This window comes from Tachypleus tridentatus, chromosome 4 (assembly GCF_004210375.1).
Source record: "Tachypleus tridentatus isolate NWPU-2018 chromosome 4, ASM421037v1, whole genome shotgun sequence".
NCBI classification, from domain to species: Eukaryota; Metazoa; Arthropoda; class Merostomata; order Xiphosura; family Limulidae; genus Tachypleus; species Tachypleus tridentatus.
Genome location: NC_134828.1, coordinates 77515222 through 77536081, shown reverse-complemented (window position 1 = coordinate 77536081; position 20860 = coordinate 77515222). Strand labels below are relative to the sequence as shown.

The window sequence follows — 20860 nt, the reverse complement described above, 5'->3', positions numbered from 1 at the left end:
ATTTACATACGACGTACGAGACATTCGTATTAAAGTCATGTGCAAAATACAATATATAATCAGTCTTCCACCCTTCTCTACTGTTTACATGATTATGACGCAAATGTCACTTCTAAACGTTTCAACATCTTGGGAAATGCGAATAATAAAATGTGCTCCACACTAAAGAAAATTTGTTCATACACAATGAGCATCCTGAATTAAATGTTAATCACACAACGTTAACTCTGCTTATAAAACTATAACTATTAGCGTTAAAAGAATTTTAATAATTTTGGTTTTAGTAACTAAAAAGTAACAATAGGAAGCATAGTACAAGTAAACATTTTATTCAATGCGCTAAAAGGGATAAGTAAATGAAACATCACAGTTACAGACAAAAATATCTATATATATATACACACACATACGTAGCCACACTATACAAATAAGCGGTGGTTACACTGCCTAATTACGATGTAGTGAATTCGATATTATAAAAAGAAGTGAGTAAGACTTTGTGAAGTATTCCGTTTAATTTTCTGTATTTACCTGTTGATGAAACTGGTATTTTACTGAATTATATTAGTGCTACTATTATTTACAGAATTAACTGCAAATATATAGCTGGACATGGAGAGCCACTTAGTTTAAGAATATTATAATGAATTTAAGCGCAATTTAATGAAGTAGACTGTGTAATAATGATATAATTTTTCCCTGTTTATTTTATCGTCTAATTTATAAACCTGCATAAATGCATTCTATTATTTTTCAGAGTTAATCGTGAGACTTTGGTTTTTTCTTATTTTTTTAAGCTTTCAAATGCGCTTAAATGCTTAGACTTTTAGAACCCGGCTCTTTTTCTGTTAAGTAATTTGATATTCACGAAAGATTTGATCATTGAACAAATTTCATTTCTAGGATCACGTGTGTGTTTAAAAAAATGTAAGTTTAGTTGGTTTGCTGTACGTAATTACCATAAAAGCTCGTAACCTATGATTATTCTTAATGATACATCATGAAGAGTTACAGAAAAAGTAAGCAGTTATTTTCAGTGAACCAAATCACGTGATTACTTCAGACGCTGTTGCCAGAAGAAAACGTAAGATGAAGAAATACATCGAACTTCCAAGCTGAGGTCGACGCCAGCTATATGAATCTGAAAATAATTAGCAAGAAATAAAAAACTAGTTAATATATATTTTGTTTGTTCACATATAAGATAAAGTTTCCAGGTAGAACAACCTTTATATACATTGTAGTTATCAGTTGTTGATGCTAAGTAAATGGTTAAAATCGCATGCATGTGTTGTAACACATCATTACTGTTTTTCAAAAAAACACACAAACATAAAACATAACTTAAAACACTAAATCAGAAAGCATAACAATTATGACAGTGTGTATAAAGTAGGACCGTACATCGACAGTGATATAACGTGTGTGGATTATAACAGTCTGTGTGGAAGTAAGACCGTACAACGACAGGGTTACGTATATTCACAAGGTATGAATCATACAAGCTCAAATAAAGAAAATTAAAATGTAAAGTAAGAGATGCTTTTAATCACCTATATCTCACTGTTACTTGGCCCGGCATGGCCAGGTGGGTTAAAGCGTGCAACTCGTAATCTGAGGGTCGCGGGTTCGCATCCCCGTCGCACCAAACATGCTCGCCCTCCCAGCCGTGGGGGCGTTATAATGTTACGAACAATCCCACTATTCATTGGTAAAAGAGTAGCCCAAGAGTTGGCGGTGGGTGGTGATGACTAGTTGCCTTCCCTCTAGTCTTACACTGCTAAATTAGGGACGGCTAGCGCAGATAGCCCTTGAATAGCTTTGCGCGAAATAAAAAAACAACAAAACAAACACTGTTACCAATAGTGGTCATGGCAGAAGTGAAAGAAAACCACACGTGTGCGTACTGTACAATTAAAGAAAATCAGTGACACGTGTAACCTCAACAATATTCATATTGCACAAGTATTACAACATCAAACCAATCACTCGTTTGAAACTTAAGTTGTAAAATAGCATGCGTTGAGCTTTAAAAACAACTCGATGTTTTAAAATCTAAAACCTCTGATTTGTATCTCTTTATAACAAAGCAGTTTATAAACACAGCATAAATACACATTAGGTGTGTAAGGTCTAAGATGGTACCAGGTCACTTCTATTACCCGTTAGTAAATTCGTTCTTGTTGTACAACCGACAAAATTCAACAGATCTAGTATTAAGTGTAAATTATGGTATAGATATTGTGCTCATTATTGACTGATCTGACTAGTTCTGTTAAAATATCACATGGTTAAATATTTTCAAAATAAATAAACCCTTTTTTGTTACTGCATAATCTTTAATTTATTTCAAACTCCCGGAATGGAACAAGCTCAGTTTCATGAATTGGATCATGTAACTTGTATTGTTTTATGTAATAATGTTCACGACATTATTAACCCAAAAATCTACGTATATATTCGTTGAACTAAGAGTGTTTTGCCAGTTCGGTTATTAATAATGTTTGTTTTTTTTTTTACACATTTCCTTTATATTTTATTTCAGAAATATATAAGAGACTTGTATCTAATAATATTTCAGATTCAGACACCTCAGAGATCTGGTATTATTTGTTACTATAACATTTGAGTACCGTCATGGATTCGTAGAGTCTAATACATATATTTTATAGTAAGAATAAAGATAACTGGAATATTTCTTCCCATACGTAAGTTTATTTTATCATGCCGGATGAGATCTACCGACAGAACTTAAAACTCATAGGAATAACAAAAAATATTGTTTAGGTGGAAAAAATTCCTTGAGGTTTACTTCATATTGTATGATATTATGAAACAAATTATACTGTTAAATCTAACACTCATAAGGTTAACGTACTTATAAAAAGATTGGATTGGTTGAATGTATTTAATGGAGGAAGAAATTTGTCAACCAGTAAATGTTTCCAAGTGCAAATTATTTTCTGAAGAGCCCGGGATGGCCAGGTGTTTAGGGTCGTGAGTCCGAATCCTCGTCCAACCAAACATGCTCGCCCTTTCAGTCGTGGGGACGTTATAATGTTATGGCCGATCCTTCTATTCATTGGTAAAAGAATAGCCCAAAAGTTGGCTGTGGGTGGTGATGATCACCTGCTTTCCTTCTAATCTATCACTACTAAATTAGGGATGGCTAGCGTAGATAGCTCTCGTGTAGCATTCTGCGAAATTCAAACCAAATCTGTTTTGAAGTTGAGGTATTACACTTTGTTACCTAAGACCATACCTTTTTTATGATGCTCAGGTTTTGAATCAGGTTAATGTTGTCAGTCTCTTCAGGTATGATCACGTAAATAGCTCGCTTGAAATTTTTCAATGGTTAACAAAACCATTCCTTTTATTATCATAAATGCGTTGACGATATATATATATATACACTTGCAATGTTTTATAAAGTCTAACGAGAAGATCAAGTAACGCAGCATATTAAACCATGTGGAACAAGGTTGCAGAGTTAGGTTCTAATAGACAACGACTTAAAGCAATTTGTCTATTAATTCTGCCATTTTTGGAACGTGGTTGCGCTTTTAATTAGTCGAGATTCTGAAATAAGTGTCCCATATTGGTACAGCGGTATGTCTACAGACTTACAAGTGTAGAAACTGGGTTTCAATCCCATGGTGGGCAGAGCACGGAGAGCTCATTGTGTAGCTATTTTTGCTCAAACAACAAAGAAACAGCTGAAATAACTTGTTCATCTAGTACTACTGTTTATTGAAAATTTACCATGTTGAACATCCTCAGATAGTTTTGCTGGGTATGGGTTCAGCTAAATTGTTAAAATAGCTGTTAAGAGTTTTGACCAATCCTCAAAGTAAAACGTGTAAAGTGCCTGATTTGTCTGTTACTCGAGTGTTATAATTTATCTATACCAAGTTTTAAATTATGCATTTATGATCATTTAATGCTAATCGTCAACTTTGTAATATCCCAACAAGTATAACTTTTTTATATATATCAGCAATGTACACACACGGAGAAAAATTGCAACAACAAAAACATACTATGTATTAATAATTTGACATTCTTATGTTCAAGATCTAGAATTGTATCTTTACTTTGAACTTGAGATCCTCGCGACCGCAGAAGAAGATTCGTTGAGAACAGTGAAAGGTTTTGCTACGCTCTTTAATACGTACAAACCAACAGTTGACTGTTTCGTTAATTTTATTACTTTTTCAAACATAAAAAACTGGATCGTTAAAGGTCAACACGAACCGTTTTATTTTTACTGTTATTACATTCAATCTTTCCAGACTTAAACAGGTAGAAAAGTCATTTGGCTGCAGGATAGAAACGTGCATCCATTCCACACAAAATATTGGGATATTATTAGCTGTCTCTTCGTAAAACTGCAACAGTTTGACAATATTGTTGCAAAAAATTAGTGTGAATTGCGTAACGTCGAAACAGTGGTCACTCGTGAAGTAAAACGTAATGATAATTTTAATGGCAGCTCGTTCCTAGAGATATATATATATATTATTGATCTTTATATACAAATCCTACGGGATTCTGCCATGCTAACTGCGAGTTATGAATCATGTCGTGGCTAAGATTTAAACACTGAAGGTTTGAAATATCCTGGTATAGTCATTTTAATTTATTTCCACTTATCTAAACCAAATTGGTTTTCACATTGAATAAAAATTTTATTTGCATATTTGTTCTAGTTGTATTATAATAGAAATGCAAAGCTGGAGATTTGTCTGTTTGGAAAATTTTACTTTGTGTTTGTGGAATGCTTCAGCGACCAATGTTAAGATAATAGTCATATAAACTTGATTCATTCGTCGCGTGATGTATAATTTATACTTTTTGTGATGGCGTTAATATGGTACGAGAGGGATTACTAAGAATTCCGAATTATGTCACTATATTAATCAACTTGTTAGAACAAGGTAATATGCTTTGTTTTGTTAAGAGCTGTCCACATTAGTCGTTACAAATTTAGGAAAGATAGACAACATCTCCAATCGTTAACTCTTGGTCTATTCTTTTACCAACTAAAAGTGGGATTTACCGTAATTTTATAACTCATCCACGTCTAAAAAGGAGAGCATGTTTAATTACAAACTTTCGACAAGAATATAATTTTAGATTTTATAGTAATGTCACCAATCGACAAAAAGGATTCTATTGAATATAAAATGCTGTTATTAACAGTAAAATACATGAACTTCTAAAATATCAAAACATTTACAAGATATGAAAGAGAAAAGGTCCACACATAACTGAATAATTAATGTGATATTGTTGTTAAAGTGAGAAGAGCTGATAGTCAATCTAAAGTTACACCTCGGTCAGCTAAAGTTGGCCTTACCATTTCCTTATTCTAAATTATACTTAAACCGATTAGGTTAAGAGTTTTTCTAGTTTAGATTAATGGTTTGTTATAAAAGTTGAACAAAGGAAACTTTGAACACATCGTCATGACACAGAATGTGACTTCTCTACAGATTTAATCATCATAAGCATTTAACTTTCATATATTTAAACACATCAATTAAACAATTTTTAGCTTTATTAATTTATTTTGAAAATAACCTAAATAATTATTAGTTTGATAGTTGCATTTAACTTAAATACGTCTGGAAGTTTTCATTATCGCAGAAACTTAAATAATTCTATGAAATTTACAAGTGTTTATATTTTGTTTTTATGCTTAGTCCTTTTAACTATCATACTGACAGAAAGTGACTCAAATGTGACTCAAATGTGTGAAAATTATATATATTTTTCTCCTGACTGATTTTCTGTTTCCTTCTATTTCTACCAGCCTGTCTGTCAAATTGTCCTTCGGCTGCTTGTTTATTCGTTTAGCCCCCAGCGGTATGTTTTGAAACTTACAGCGCTCGAAACTATCCTTTGATACCCGTGGTGAGCAGAGAAAACTCATTGAGTAGCTTTGTTCTTAATTACAAACAAACAACTATTTTCTTCTCTCGCTCTCTTTTCTGTCTGTTTCTTCATATTTCTCTTTCCTTGTCTGTTATTCTTTCACTCCGCTATTTGTCTTTTTATCTTCCTTCTTTTTCTCTTTACCTGTTTCTAACCAACTCTAGGTTTTACCTTTTGTAACGCGTTCATCTCCTTACATTTCTGTTTTTATTATTCTGTCTTTCCTTCTATATGTACGTATTATGTTCTTATTTTATGTTCTTTATTTTTGTATATTTTCCCAACGATCTTTTTGCTTCTTTCCATTTCTATCTCTTCATGTTTTGATCTAGTTCCATGTTTTATACCTCTTAATATTAGAACAATTCACTTCAAATTTTATAAATGTATAAAAATATTTTGATCAAATGCTTCGAGTTATATTTCTACTTCAATTTTGTTTTGTTTCACTAGGATACTGATTTCGTGGGCAGTTTCACTTTTTAATATGCTCAAAGGCAGAGAAAGACTGAAGATTGGAATTACAACGATACTAGCAGCCTATAGCGAGTTTATTAAATAAGAACATCAGAATAAAGATATGACCCAAACCGTATGAGCAAAACCGTTTGTTCTATGTGTGTATATATATATATACATAAATAGATCTCTCTATCCCCTTTCTTAGCTTTATAAAGAAATTTAAGAGCTCAAAGCTAGAAAGAAATTTAAGATATGAATCTAATGGTTCATTGATTTAAAGTATATACAAACCGGAACTTTGTCCGTGGTTGTTTATTCTCATATTCGCTTCTTTTTGTATGTTTGAGGCATCTTCATACAGTGGATAGTACTCCCCTATAACAGTTGAATAAAAAATGAATAATTAAAATAATTAATGTTTGCATATTTTAAACTTTGAAGAAGAAGCATTTTTTTTTAGTTTCAAATACAGAATCTTTTATTTCTTGTCAAAATTATTGTAATTGTACCAAATTTATGTTATTTTCTGCGTTATATAAAAAAAGTACCATTTAAAGAAGCATACCTATTGAGTTTTAATACCAAAGTGTGTGTGATATTATATCTTAATAAGAGTGCTAACAATTGTAACAGATTTACTGTTGTAAATTTATTGCAGTGCCTGTGTCTGTTTTAGTACAGTTTTTTTATGCATGTGACATATATTGTTGGATGCATATTGCTCAAGTCTCGCTTATTCTCTCAAGTTATCGAAGATTCTTGAGAAAACATCAACAATGTCTGTTTTTTAAAAACGCTAGTGTGCTCGAACTTTGTTGAACTTTCTAGAATCTCGCGTGATTCGTATAAAAGCAGCTAGCCAAGAGACAGTAGTAGAAGATTATTATTAGTCAGCTACCGTCAATGTACTATAGACCTCGAAAGTTCTATAATTATGATTAACGCTAGTCTATTAATTGGAAAACTACAGAATTAGACCATGAAAGTTTATAGGTTTTGAACATTATAAACCGTTCAGCTTCAGTAAATCAACTTTAGACGTTAGTATTTTTACGAGGACCTTAAATATCTTCATCGGTAAAAGTCAGCTTACAAGCGGCGTTAGGATAACAGACCCAGCTAGCTTAAGCAAATGGTGACAGTATCAACTCAGAATTAATTTACTCGTCGTGGACCTTGATCGTCGATAAAATATTCAGTTCTATAGCGGATATAAGCGGATATATATTGTTTGTAAGTTTGTAAAACTCTTGTACATAAACCATAATTTCTAATAACTATTAGATATAATCGTTATTATAAACTGTATTGTTTTTTGTTCATATAGTAACATATATTTGTGTTGAGGAAGAAAACTGTGGTACTAGTCTTGTTGGCAAATATAAATTTGTTACATATTAACATTTAATTAACTTCGAAATTCAAATTTTTGGTTATTTGAAACAGTAATACTTAATGTACGTAACCAAATAAATGAAGGACAAGTCCGTTTGTTTGTTTAAGTTTCGCTCAAAGCTACTCAAGGGCTATCTGCACTAGTCTTCTCTAATTTAGTTGTATAAGACTAGAGGAAAGACAGCTAGTCATCATCACCCACCGCCAACTCTTGGGCTACTCTTTTACCAACTAATAGTGGGATTGACCTTAACTTTATAACACCCCCACGGCTGAAAGGGCGAGCATGTTTGGTGGACGGGGATACGAACCCGCGAACCTCAGACTACGAGTCGAACGCCTTATCCCACCTGACCGTGCCAGGCCAGGATTAGTCTGAAATAAGTTATAATACGTAATATAATTTCAATCATACCATTATTTACTGACCTATTACAGGTTGGCAATATGGTAACTGTATAACTCATTTGGACATCTATATCGGGCCATCAAACAATGATATGATTGATACTGTTATCGGCATTATCGTAATGATATATCACATTTCGCAAACCAAGGCGCTCTACACATATTTTTTGTGGTGAAAAAAAAGTCTGAACAGAATTCTTTGTTGTACATACACACAAACATTCTTGGAGCTCAACATGCTTATTTTCGTAGTGTGATACATGAGATCGCTTGTAACTATGCGCCATTAGTTTCCTGGTCTTTATTACAAAACATTCGTATAGATCTTGGCCAGGGATCACCAGGTGGGTTAAGGTGTTAGACTCGTAATCTGAGAGTCTCGGGTTCGAATCGCCGTCTCACCAAATATGCTCGCACTTTCAGCCGTGGGAGCATAATAACGTGCGGTCAATCCCACTATTCATTGGTAAAAGAGTACCCCAAGAGTTGGCGATGTATCTAGTCTTACACTACAAAATTAGGGATGGCTAGCGCAGATAGCCCTCGTGTAGCTTTGCGCGAAATTCAAAAACAAACAAAACAATCGTATAGATGTAATTAAATATATTAGTACGAGTTATAAAAAACCTACATACAGAAGGCAGTGTTGTCTATTCAGTTTGATTCGTTTGTTTGAAGTAAGGCATAAAACTTCACAACAAATTATCTGTGCGTTGCCCACCACGGGAATCGAAACCCAGTTTTTAGTCAATAGACATACCACTGTACTGCTGAAGGGTTATTTAGTTTGAAGCTTGCGCTTTTAAAACTCGAACTGATGAAAATATTTTTACATTTAAAACGTGTTCAAATATCAATAGGTTGATAATGAAACTGAAAAACTAAATATAAGTAATTGTATGCATTTGGTCGATAATAAAATCAAAATTACAATATAAGGAAAACGTTCAAAGTCCATAGAAATATTATGAAAACGAAATACGCTATGTGGTTAAAATATTCTTTTTTATAGTTTTGATGAATGAACAGTTTTTATTTTCTATGATGGCATCTCTGAAGTACAGATCTATCTTATGCACGAAGATGGAAAAAGAATGCTTGTTTCCAGAAGCCAAGACTATTTTTAAAGGAAGTTTTGTTAATTAATTATTTTGAGGTACGCACGTGAAAATGTCTTTTCTTTCTTGACTGATAAACTGTATGAGCAATAAATGCGTTGCAGAGAGGAAACATTTCTGAAATCGTACATAACTTTATTTTTAAACTTTACTTATTCCACGGTATGTCCGTCTAATTTACACTAGATTGCGAATAGGGTATGTATCAGGATTAAAACTACTTCGTATGATAAATTGTTATGGAATCCTCCAAAAGATTAATTCTGATTGCCTGAGCTATGAAACTTCCAAAAAGTAACGAGAAAGATTTCCTTCCATAAATAATGAGTTCGAAAATAGAATCGCTAACGTTAAGAACTTAAAATCAATTATAAAGTGCTATGAAGCTAACATATCAAAGCTAGTACTACCAGCATCAAGAGTCGTTTTCTTTTATCAAGTCGTAACTTGAAGAGACAGCTGATGTGCACGGTTTGAATTTTCTATGGTAATGTAGTGACAGTGCGAACAGAAGATTAAGGAATTTTTCACAGCATACTTAGCAACGAGCTGGTAAAGTACTACTAATAATATTTTGAGTAAAAAAAATTTGTCGCTAATGAAAATCATCTTCAATTTTTAATAACCCTCTAATATGATTCTAATTTGTAACACTAAAGAAATATGTCAGCTTTTTCTATTAGTGTTAGTTAGTTCTTAGAATTAGTGTTAAAAAGAAAATGAAAACTGCAGTCAGAATAGTTTGGTAAACTTATTAAGTTTTTTATTTGTCCTATAATTAGGCTTACTGCTTTATTTTAATTGATTGCAAACCTTGTTAAGATCTGCACTTTGAGTATAAGAAATATATTATTCAATTGTTTATTTATGTTTTAAAGAGCGATTAAACATATTGCAAGCGTTAGCATCGTTTGCTTCAAAAATAACCAACCTAATACAATTTCGGGCAAGAAATCCATGTTCTCAGTCAGTTGAACTTTTTAGGATTTTAAGTTATTTTAATCAAGCTACCAGATGTCGTATAAAATTTTTGACGAATTTTATACTTTTTATAAAGGTTATTTTCATTATTTATAAGTTGCAAACATTATTTATGGCGTCAGTTTTTTATTATCAAATAATGATGTAAATTGTAATTTGTCATAATGAAGAACGTTGATGTTACGGTGAAAAATATATTCTAAGCTTACTGGACACTTAAAACGATCCAAAAATTTACCAGCGTTTGCAAGAAATGAGATTTATTTTATATTGAAATAATAGAAAAAACTTTTCAAAAGTACTCTAACTCTTAGAGGATATTTAAATTTAATTTTTTATATCTTTGCAATAATCAAGGGTGTATCTTACATCAAAGTGCTTGTTACGTTGCGTCTATACAGATGGAGAAATAATAGGTACGTTTCATCAACTAAGGTTCATAACTTCCTTTTTTAAGATAAAATATATACAGAAACTTACAGAACATTTGCTGCAAACGTATCAAGAGGACTGCGAAGTTAAATTTGGAAACTGAAGCGAATTGTGAGGAAATCTGTCATTTGGTTATTTTGTCTTGCAACTAGTTGTAATGTCAACTTATATTGCCTAAATGTACATAATAATGTTCGATGTCACAACCAGGCAAGTGAGTGATGCATTTAGTATCGTTAAGGAACGTTCTATCAATAATCATATAGGATGGTAGTTGATAGGAGTTAACTCCCAGTGCCGTAACCTTCAGTTTTGGTAGTAAACAAGATGAATTGGTTGCATTATCATGACTTTGTGCAAGCTGTATGAAATAACTAGCTTTACACATGAATCTACTACCTAAAGATACGATAAACTGTATACATAAACTATCCACATAAGCAAGATAAAGTTAGCAAATATTTTTTTCAATTATTTTATTATGCCATGGAAAAAGTGAATAGTACGATTGCGTTTAGTTGGTTTAGTATAACTTGCTATCGTGTTAAAGAACTTCAAGAACATATCTGCAACATTTCAGCAACTAATAGCAATTTTTCAATTGCCTATGTTTTAGGAATATTTTATTTTTATATTGTCTCTAAGATGAAGTATGTTTCATAGTTGTTTCTGAGAATATTATTTCAGACAATATCGAATTTCGATCTGTTAAAGAATATATAGCTAGAATTATTTATCAGTAATTACAATTGAGGTTTTTAAACTGAATTCCTTTTATTAATTAGTTTATTTGTACTATTAACTGATTGATTATTGATTCAACATCGAAAGTTTCTAATGTTCTAAAAACAAATGTAAAGACTTAACCTGTAAATGTTAATCAATAGGTAACGACAAACTGTTTCCCTTCCTACGTATTTAATTTTTTTTATAAGTATTGCATAATGTAGTTTTGTAACTTTAAGTTTCTTGAATATTGCTGAAATAGATAATTTTGAGGGAAATGTAGAAATTCCAAAGGGAATTGAGATGATGTTGAGGGAAAAGTTTGTCAAACTATGTTATTCCGGGTTGAAATAATTTAATATATGCAAATGTTACATAGGATTCATTTTATTTATTTACTTGAATTACAATTCAGTTTAAAAAATACTCTAGAAATAGCTTAATACAGTATTTTTTTATTGTATCTTATGTAATTTTCGAAATTTTATGAGGGCATCTTATAACAGACCTAAAGTATAACTTAGTTGGTACCAAATCGTTTGATTCATAGTATGAAATAAAAAAATCGAATTACAAGAATTATAGATAAACATTGAGAAATAAATACGATCCATTTTTGCGACAGAGACAGATGTTCTGCTTTGTACGTCAGTTAAGGATAATAGTATACACACATATGTATATTTGTAGGAAGTACTCTCGCAAAATACTGGAAACTGTTGGTTCTACTGTTCATATTAACTTATACAAAAATTAATATTAGTCTTAGTCTCCTTAAATAATTTACAAAACATACCCACACACATGCATACGTTTGCTTGTTTCGAATTTCGCGCAAAGCTACTCGAGGGCTATCTGCGCTCACACACGCATATATATATACACATAAGATAAAGGGTATGTCCAGAGATTTACAAAAGATAAATAAATTCAGCTGAAAAATGGTCCCAATAAAATCAGAATAAAGAAGCAAAATTTTTACTTTTTCTTGTTCCCAAGTGTTATTTCCCAATTACTTATGCCTAAAGTAATTGGAAAAGACCTATTTTTCTCTTCAAACTTTGCTTTTGTGACCTGGGAGCGTATAGCAAAAACATGATGGGAGACTAATTTGAGGAGCTGATACGTGAAAGTAATTTATGTTACAGTTGCAAATCTCGAAAACCTTCTCACTTCTAAAATTTTTTTATAACTTTAGTATAAATACATGTAAATCTTGATTCATATGTTTTTTATTCAGACTTTACGTAAGCGAAAATGTGCAAATTTGCCCGTTTTTACATAGAAAATAGGTTAATTTCTAAATCTTATTATCCAGGTCACAAAAACAAAGTTTGAAGGGAATAATGGCCATTTTCTGTACTTTTACAACATAAGCAATTAAGAAATAACACATACCAGCCAGGAACAAAATTTGTGTTACATAGTGTTATTTGTAATGCTAGAAAAATCATTGCATTTTAAAAATAAAATACAGTCACGATAGATAATAAGTAATACTTTTCAGCTTGATGTGTGAACAACAACTGATTATTTTATAAGCAAATATTACGTATTTTTATACTCTTCGCATTAATATGCAGTATGATTTTGCACGTATTGTTATACATTTTTAATACTGATTCCTAACTTTCAACATATGCAGTAGGTACCAAAGTGCAAGATGAGAATATATTTAGGTTTAACAGAAAGTGGAGCAGAAATTAAGTCTAGAGAACCAAAAAAGCGAAAATGCTACTTTTAAAGCAAAAACTTGACATAAAATATACCCTGGAGGTTAATATGGAAAGAGTGCTACACCAAAAATAAAAATACAAATTACTCGAAGATTGTTTGGCTAAGATATCTAAGCAAAAAAGTCATAGACTACGAAAGGAATATAAATTTAATTTACCTTGGTAGTGGTGAAACAGTTGGTGCTTATATAAGAACACGATAAAGTAAATCTTCTGCCGTAACGACAACATGAACTCTAATTATCTCAATACACTAGAAATAGTGTTCCATTTACAGTAATATTGAAACTAAGGAAACATTACTAAACCTCATACTTGTTTTATTAGTAGATCACATGTTAACATCTATTCGTCATTCATATTTTGTATAAAGACAAAACAAATAAAAGTACGCTTTATAACTGTAACTTTTTAACTTTAAAATAGCTTTAAGTTTTTGATACAATGTTCGTAACACAGTCACACTCACCCATATTGTTTGCAAATTTTAGGCCTCGTACGTGTTTTTTTGTAAATGTTTCCTTTTTGCTAAAGGGACCAAATTTTAAAATCCAAAGCAACTGCTCCTTAGTGGCACAGCAGTATATCTGCAGACTTAGAACGCTAGAATCATGGTTTTGATACCCGTGGTGGGTAGAGCACCGATAGCCAACTCATTGAGTAGCTTTGCGCCTAATTACAAATAAACCAAAACAAAGATTTAAAATCATAGTTATTTATTCCTATAAAGACATATTATGTTCTCTAATTTATTCTTTGCTGAGTACTGGACTTTCAGCTTGTTAGAACACAAAATTGTTAATCTTGCCTCTTCATTTGCTTAAATAAGATTAAAGTCAGGGGTATATTTTAGTACCAAAACCGAACTGATTGAATTTAAAAGTAAGAATGGAAGTGAAAAAACTTTTGGAGCCAATCACTTTTTTATTTTACTATTATCTCTTCTCTAAATGCACTGTATCCAAAAGTAGGACTTCTTACAACTCTGATACATCTGAAGGGGATGACAATATTATCATGTCAATATGGTAGAAGAAGTTTTCAACTTCAACTTTTAATGATTGGAAATACTTGTCTATAAGTTATCGGCTAAAAATGTTCTGAATGAAGAAATTATTAAGGAAAGAAGTAAGTTGTCCGTAGAAATGAAAGAATATGACTATATTTAGGAAAGCTACCAAGAGCCAAAGTTACCCCAAAACAGTATCCAAAGAAGTCATAGCTCCTAAAATCCCAAATCCAGTCTCCAATACCACCCATTAAAACTGACAAGAATGGTGGCGAATAACTTGATTAACTTAGCAGCGTCTGAACTTTCATGGATGCTTCGTACTCCATTGACTTACGTCCAAATGAGGACGTATATCTTCACAATACTAATCAGACGTGCTCATTTCCAGATCCAGTTCGTTATTTAAATGGTAGTCTGTTACCTTCTTGAACTTTTGGATCCTGGAAGAGGAGGGATGAGTAGTGTTCAGAAGGATGTAAAATTATGTCCTGGCCTAAATGTACATTTGGATGTTCGTTTGTTGTGCAGACAAGAACTAGAATGCAGTAGGGAGATTACATGTCTGCGAGTTTATTTCTATTTTAAAGGTTGTTTGGTTTCAGGAGTGGCCTATGTTAAGTGGGTCAAAAACTGTGATTAGTTTATCATCATAACAACTCATACTTCTGTGATATATAAGATATAGGAATTTAGTTATGTACCGAAATTGAAGATATGCAGTTGTCATATAGAAGAGAACGTTAATTATGTGACCTCAACATCTATTATTAAGGAAGTGGTGAACGTCATTGCGACATATTCTTAGCTGTCCTGTATGTTCGTTGTTTAAGTGTGTGAGAGTTTCATTTTCTTGAAAACAACTCTCATGTGACTGAGGCGGACTGATGTACAAGTATAATTTCCAGGATGTGTTGAGTATAGTTGTTTAATCTTTTTGTGTCATCTCTGTTGTTGAGATTGTTAGCAATTCGATTTATTATGTTACGTACGTTACGTATTATGATTTCAAATAGCCGGAACTTTTAATTTTCATTTAGATATGTATCAAATTTGGGATATTTGCCAACAAGATTGATGCATACAATTTTCTTTCTTAACACAAATATAATTTAATATACAAATAACAATACATTTTATAATAATGGTTGTTACAAATGCTGGTTTATATACAAGAGTTTTACAAACTATACTGAATCTTCTATCTGGTCTAAGGCCGGCATGGCCAAGCGTGTTAAGGCGTGCGACACGTAATCTGAGAGTCGCGGGTTCGCATCCCCGTCGCGCCAAACATGCTCGCCCTTTCAGCCGTGGGGGCGTTATAATGTTACGGTCAATCCCACTATTCGTTGGTAAAACAGTAGCCGAAGAGTTGGCGGTGGGTGGTGATGACTAGCTGCCTTCCCTCTAGTCTTACACTTCTAAATTAGGGACGGCTAGCACAGATAGCCCTCGAGTAGCTTTGTGCGAAATTCAAAAACAAACAAACAAACTATCTGGTCTAGAACTGGATATTTTATTGATGATCTACGTTCACGATGAACAAATTAATTCTGAGTTGATATTGTTACATCTCGCTTAAGCTTGCTAGCTGTTTTTTCTTGGCTAGCCTCACACCGCTTACAAAATGACTTTTTACTGATGGAGATACTTAATGTCCCCGTAGAAATGTTAACGTCCGAAGTTAATTCACTGAAGCTATAAAGTTTGAAATTTATAAACGTCAAATAATTGAAGTTTTTACTAAGCGTTTATCACAATTATAGCTTTCGAGGCCTATAATATACTGACTGTAGCAATAAAAAATATTCTATTCTCTCTGTCGGTTTATATACTTTAAGGTTAGATTCTCGAATGTTAAACAACATTCGAAGACATGTTAATGTGTTAACAAAACATATAATGTTGATCTTTGTTCTCTAGAATCTTCTACAAATTTAGAGAATAGGCGGGACTTGCGCAATACATGTCCAATAATATACGTCATACGTACAAAACTGAAACAAACGTATGTTTTAAAATAAATGTATAACAGTAAATCTGTTACAACATGTGTTACTGGTTTGTCGAGGGAATTGAATGCAGCGTCAGACAAGTAAAAATCTGATAAAAGTTCTAGAAGACCAGTGTCTTCAACATTTAGCCAACTAGTAACATATGGGGCTGACAGAAAATTGGTTTGTTTATAAACATAAATGTAATGCGAGAACCTTATAACCTGAGGCTTTGTCAGTTGCATAAACACATATACATGAAAAACATTAGAGACGACGCTGCAAAGCAACATAGAAATACAGTAAATTTGATTTCACTTCAAATACAATAGTATAAATGTAAATCACACCAAATGTTCAATATACCTTCTGTACATTTCAACGACGGACTTTAGACAAGATAGAACGAGGTAGATAGCAGCAAATTGAAATATTTTTAGTGTCGCGTGTTACATAATTATTAATGTGTGTTATTTTTTCTTAAGTATTATAATTGGATAGTTTTTAATGGTATTACGTGATAAACATATAGATCATTCGAAGTACAATCTATGTTTCTTGTTTTCATAAATATATTCTTCGCGTGTACGAACTAGCAGAACTTCAGGTTGTATTATTCTCACACAATCTATACGTTTGCTTCTTTGCTTTTGAATTTTGCGCAAAGTTACACGAGCGCTATCTGAATAGCCGTTTCTAATTTAGCACTGTACGAGTAGAAGGAAGGTAGCTAGTCATCACCACCCACCACCAGCTCTTGAGATACTCTTTCACCAATAAATAGTTGACCGTAACATTATAACTCCCCCACGGCTAAAAGGGCGAGTATATTTGGTGCGACGGTGACTTGAACCCGCGATTCTCAGATTACGAGTCAAACGCCTTAAACCTCCTGACCATAGCAGGCAATCTATACGTTTGCGCTCACGTTTGTTTTATGCCACCCCTATGCCTATATGCAATGTTGTTGTGTTCTTTCAGATGTGACTTTCTTCGTCTGCTCATTGAATTTGTGTTTCAGAACATCGGTTTCTAAACAAAGCCAATTTATATTTGTGTTTAATTACCTATTCCTATCAAAGTATTCTTTTCCTTTTTAAAAAAATATTTACTTTGCATTTGCCTTACTGGCACCATCTGGTGAAAGCAAATAAAGTTTCTACTTGATCTGTGAAATTAATCATGCGTTTTATTCTTCTGAAGATATTAAGTATGTTTTAAGGTTGTAGTAAAGTCATATTATACATAACGTTTGAATTATAAAACTACCGCACTTTTGGTTTCTTTCGCTATTGCAACTAGTAAGTGTGAGACGTCTGATTAAAGCCAATGAAAAACATTATATTTGAATTACCTTTATGTCATTCGTTTTTGCTACATTAAGAATCTGCACGATTATTGATTTTGCTTGATGGGAAAGAGCAATACAGCATTATTTAGAAAAGATAAATAAGTAACCAAAATTTTAAACTGAACTGTGCTTTATAGTTAGTTTCATATTACTAATAATTAGATACAGTAGCGTTCACAGTTGTAGAATTAAAAACGGTTTCCAAAATCACAAGAATGATTGTATGAGTTTAAGTTCGTAAAATTCACACAGTATCCATCCAAATATTGTTTATTGATGTGTGGTAGCGAGCTTAATATTTTGAAAAAAACAACAACATGTAATTTGTGTTACTTAAAAATTAAAGGACTATTTGTTCTTCTGAATAACAAATTACTAATCTTTCTAATTTAGAAATATTATTATTAAAGTGTTATTTGATGATATGTGGTACTTATTCGAGTACTCTATAAACAAGTGTAAAATAAACAATATTTCTAAACGATTTTGTAGCGACTGATTTGTGAGTTCATTTAGGTAAGAAGAATTAAAAATAATTCCTTTCCAAAATAAGTAAGATTTCTTCAGAATGATAGTTTTTTTTCAGAGTTCATTTATTGTGCAAAAGGACTTGCAAAGTGTGTCAACCCACACTTTAGGCTCTGCATATTTTCAATGTGTAACACATAAAACCTCAAATACATGAAATTTTGTTATTTTGGCGAAGCTTCACGGGCTACTTGAACTTGTTTTAAGTCACTGATCATCATAAATCAGTGATGTTATAAAATTGAATTAATTTTAATAGCTGGATTTAACAGCAATATTACTGATTGTTGTAGGTACCTCTTTGTATTTACAGGCCTTCAATTTTTTAATGCCACCCCCCTCCCAGTGGCACAGAGGAATATCTGCGGACTTATAATGCTAGAAACTAGGTTTCGATACCTGTGGTAGATAGAGCACAGATAGCCAACTATGTAGCTTTGTGCTTAATTTCAAGACAAATTATTCTGTTATTATTGGATCAGAAAATTACATAGCTAATTAATAACATATTAGCTCAATTATAATAATAAAGAATATTTCGTTATTACATTTTCAGAAATATATATAGTTGTATGGAACTGCTGGTTGACATAATATATTTTTAATAAGGTCTTTTTACTGTAATCGATATAACAATATAGCTAACAAATTAAATATAAATGAAGAAAACGGTTTCGAAACAATGAATTAAAGTACCAGTGACTTCTTGGTAATTAAGGATGGAAAATGATATATGTGTGACTGAAACCTTATACAATATTAATTTCAAACATTAATGAAAATATATATTGTTAGCTTTCTAACTCTGTCAACGTTTCAACAAAAAACTAATAATTCTTGCCGAAGAGAAATTACCCATGAAATATACGCAGAAATTATGAAGTACTAGAGAGTAAAACGATAAAATCTACCAACCTATTGAAGCATCTTCAAGGGTTCCTAACTTTGTTGTTATGGCTGTTGAATCATCATCATCACTGATGTTCTTTGGACCACCTAAAGAAATAGTTCAAATTTTAGTCATGTTGGGACATTTTAAGTGTTATAACGATACCTTGCCATAATTATTGATTTAGGTGGTTATTTAAAGCGTTTTACATTCAAAAGTTTGTTTGGTACCTGAGATAATGATTATTAAACGTTTGTACATCTGTGCAATCTGAACTAATAACACTAAGTTAAAGTTAGAGAATAATTTCAATGACCCAGTGTTTTGATAACTATGACATTATTACAATAACCTTTATTTTCATCCATTTATATCTTCTAGTAATACTGAAATATGTTATTTCCTCTTGGAATACGTAACTTTCCCCAAACCTTTATCATAAGTATCTTCTATCTGTGTCCAAGAATGCTCACGTAATATTACAACATGGAAAAAGTAGTTCTTCTTAACCAAACGGATTTTATTGACAAATTTCCAATACATTGCTTTGAAGGAACTTCGCTTGGCTGGTCTTTTATGTTATTGAGATATTCTGAAAATGTGTAGGGAAGCTAAGCAGATGAGTTGCTGTTGCTGATGTAGGAAACCACCTTTTGCACTCCAAGTGCTCAGTTCGCGAAGTGTTCTTGGGAATTAGATGTTTTCCTAAGCTAAGAGGTTTAATTACAATTTGTCACTGTAATTTACAAGAAAGACTGTATTACAAATAAAAATGTCTTACTAAATTCATAAAGAAAACAAGAAACAACTATTCCTCTAGAGACATTTTAGCGTATGAATGTAGTTTGATTGTTTTAGAGCAAAGCTACACAGTGGGCTATCTGCGTTTTATCCACCGCTGGGAATCTAACACTGTATTTTAGCGTTGCAAATCCTTCAACTTGCTGCTGTTACTGCTGACCCAGGGGAGAACGAGAGACATAGGGACAGCTAACTCTAGCTTTTAATCTTTTCGCTGGGGCCCGGCATGGCCAAGTGTGTTAAGGCGTTCGACTCCTAATCCGAGGCGTTATAATGTGACGATCAATCCCACTATTTGTTGGTAAAAAGGTAGCCCAAGAGTTGGCGGTGGGTGATGATGACTAGCTGCCTTCCCTCTAGTCTTACACTGCTAAATTAGGGACGGCTAGCATAGATAGCTCTCGAGTCTGTCTGTGCTCATTAAGTAAAGTTGGCAATTTGTGAACGATGAATTATAATTGTATTATTAATAACAATATCCATAATAAAACGACAAGAACCGATGTATTACTTTGTATAATACAGTTTTATTAAATCTTAAGTAAATTCAATATGTCAAATATTAGTGATCAGTGTCGATTGCAAAAAATATAGCTATATTCTAGACACGTGCGGACTTACGAAATATAGAGTTGTGGCGTTTGTGTGTATGTTTTCTTATAGCAATGCCACATCGGACCCTCTGCTGAGCCAACCGAGGGGAATCGAACTCCTGATTTTAGGATTGTAAATCCATAAACTTATCGCTGTACTAGCGGGGGATCGTTGTGATGTTATGAAACCAGCTGATACTCGGAACGTAACTTAGATTTTTATCCCTTGTTGTTTCCTTTTTAGGATTTTTAATATAATATGTATCATTGAAAAATATTAAACTAAGCTACTTTAGTGGTTTGAAACACAGAGAACAGTGTTGTGCGTCTGAATTTCCTAACGTTTTAAACTGACTTACACTCACTTTATACAGTTATGTGATAATTAAGTTTCAATAGTTTACCATCAAAGGAAGTTAAGATAAAAGAAAAATGAAACAAGAATAGTAATTTACCATTTTAAATTCCACTCTCGAAAAAACAAGTTAAACGTATTTGCT

At 32.4% G+C, this 20860-nt stretch overlaps 1 protein-coding gene across 1 annotated transcript in view; it reads right to left on the bottom strand.

Moving 5' to 3' along the window:
• Positions 1 to 342: 342 nt before the first annotated feature.
• The window catches only part of LOC143249491 (lachesin-like), a 153067-nt gene continuing 132549 nt past the window's right edge, over positions 343 to 20860 (bottom strand). The window contains exons 8-10 of the mRNA XM_076499418.1: positions 18993 to 19073; positions 6691 to 6774; positions 343 to 1141 (exon numbers count right to left, since the gene is read on the bottom strand). Coding sequence (XP_076355533.1) covers positions 1047 to 1141; positions 6691 to 6774; positions 18993 to 19073 — 260 coding nt within the window. The 3' untranslated portion in view covers positions 343 to 1046. The remainder of the gene's footprint in view (positions 1142 to 6690; positions 6775 to 18992; positions 19074 to 20860) is intronic.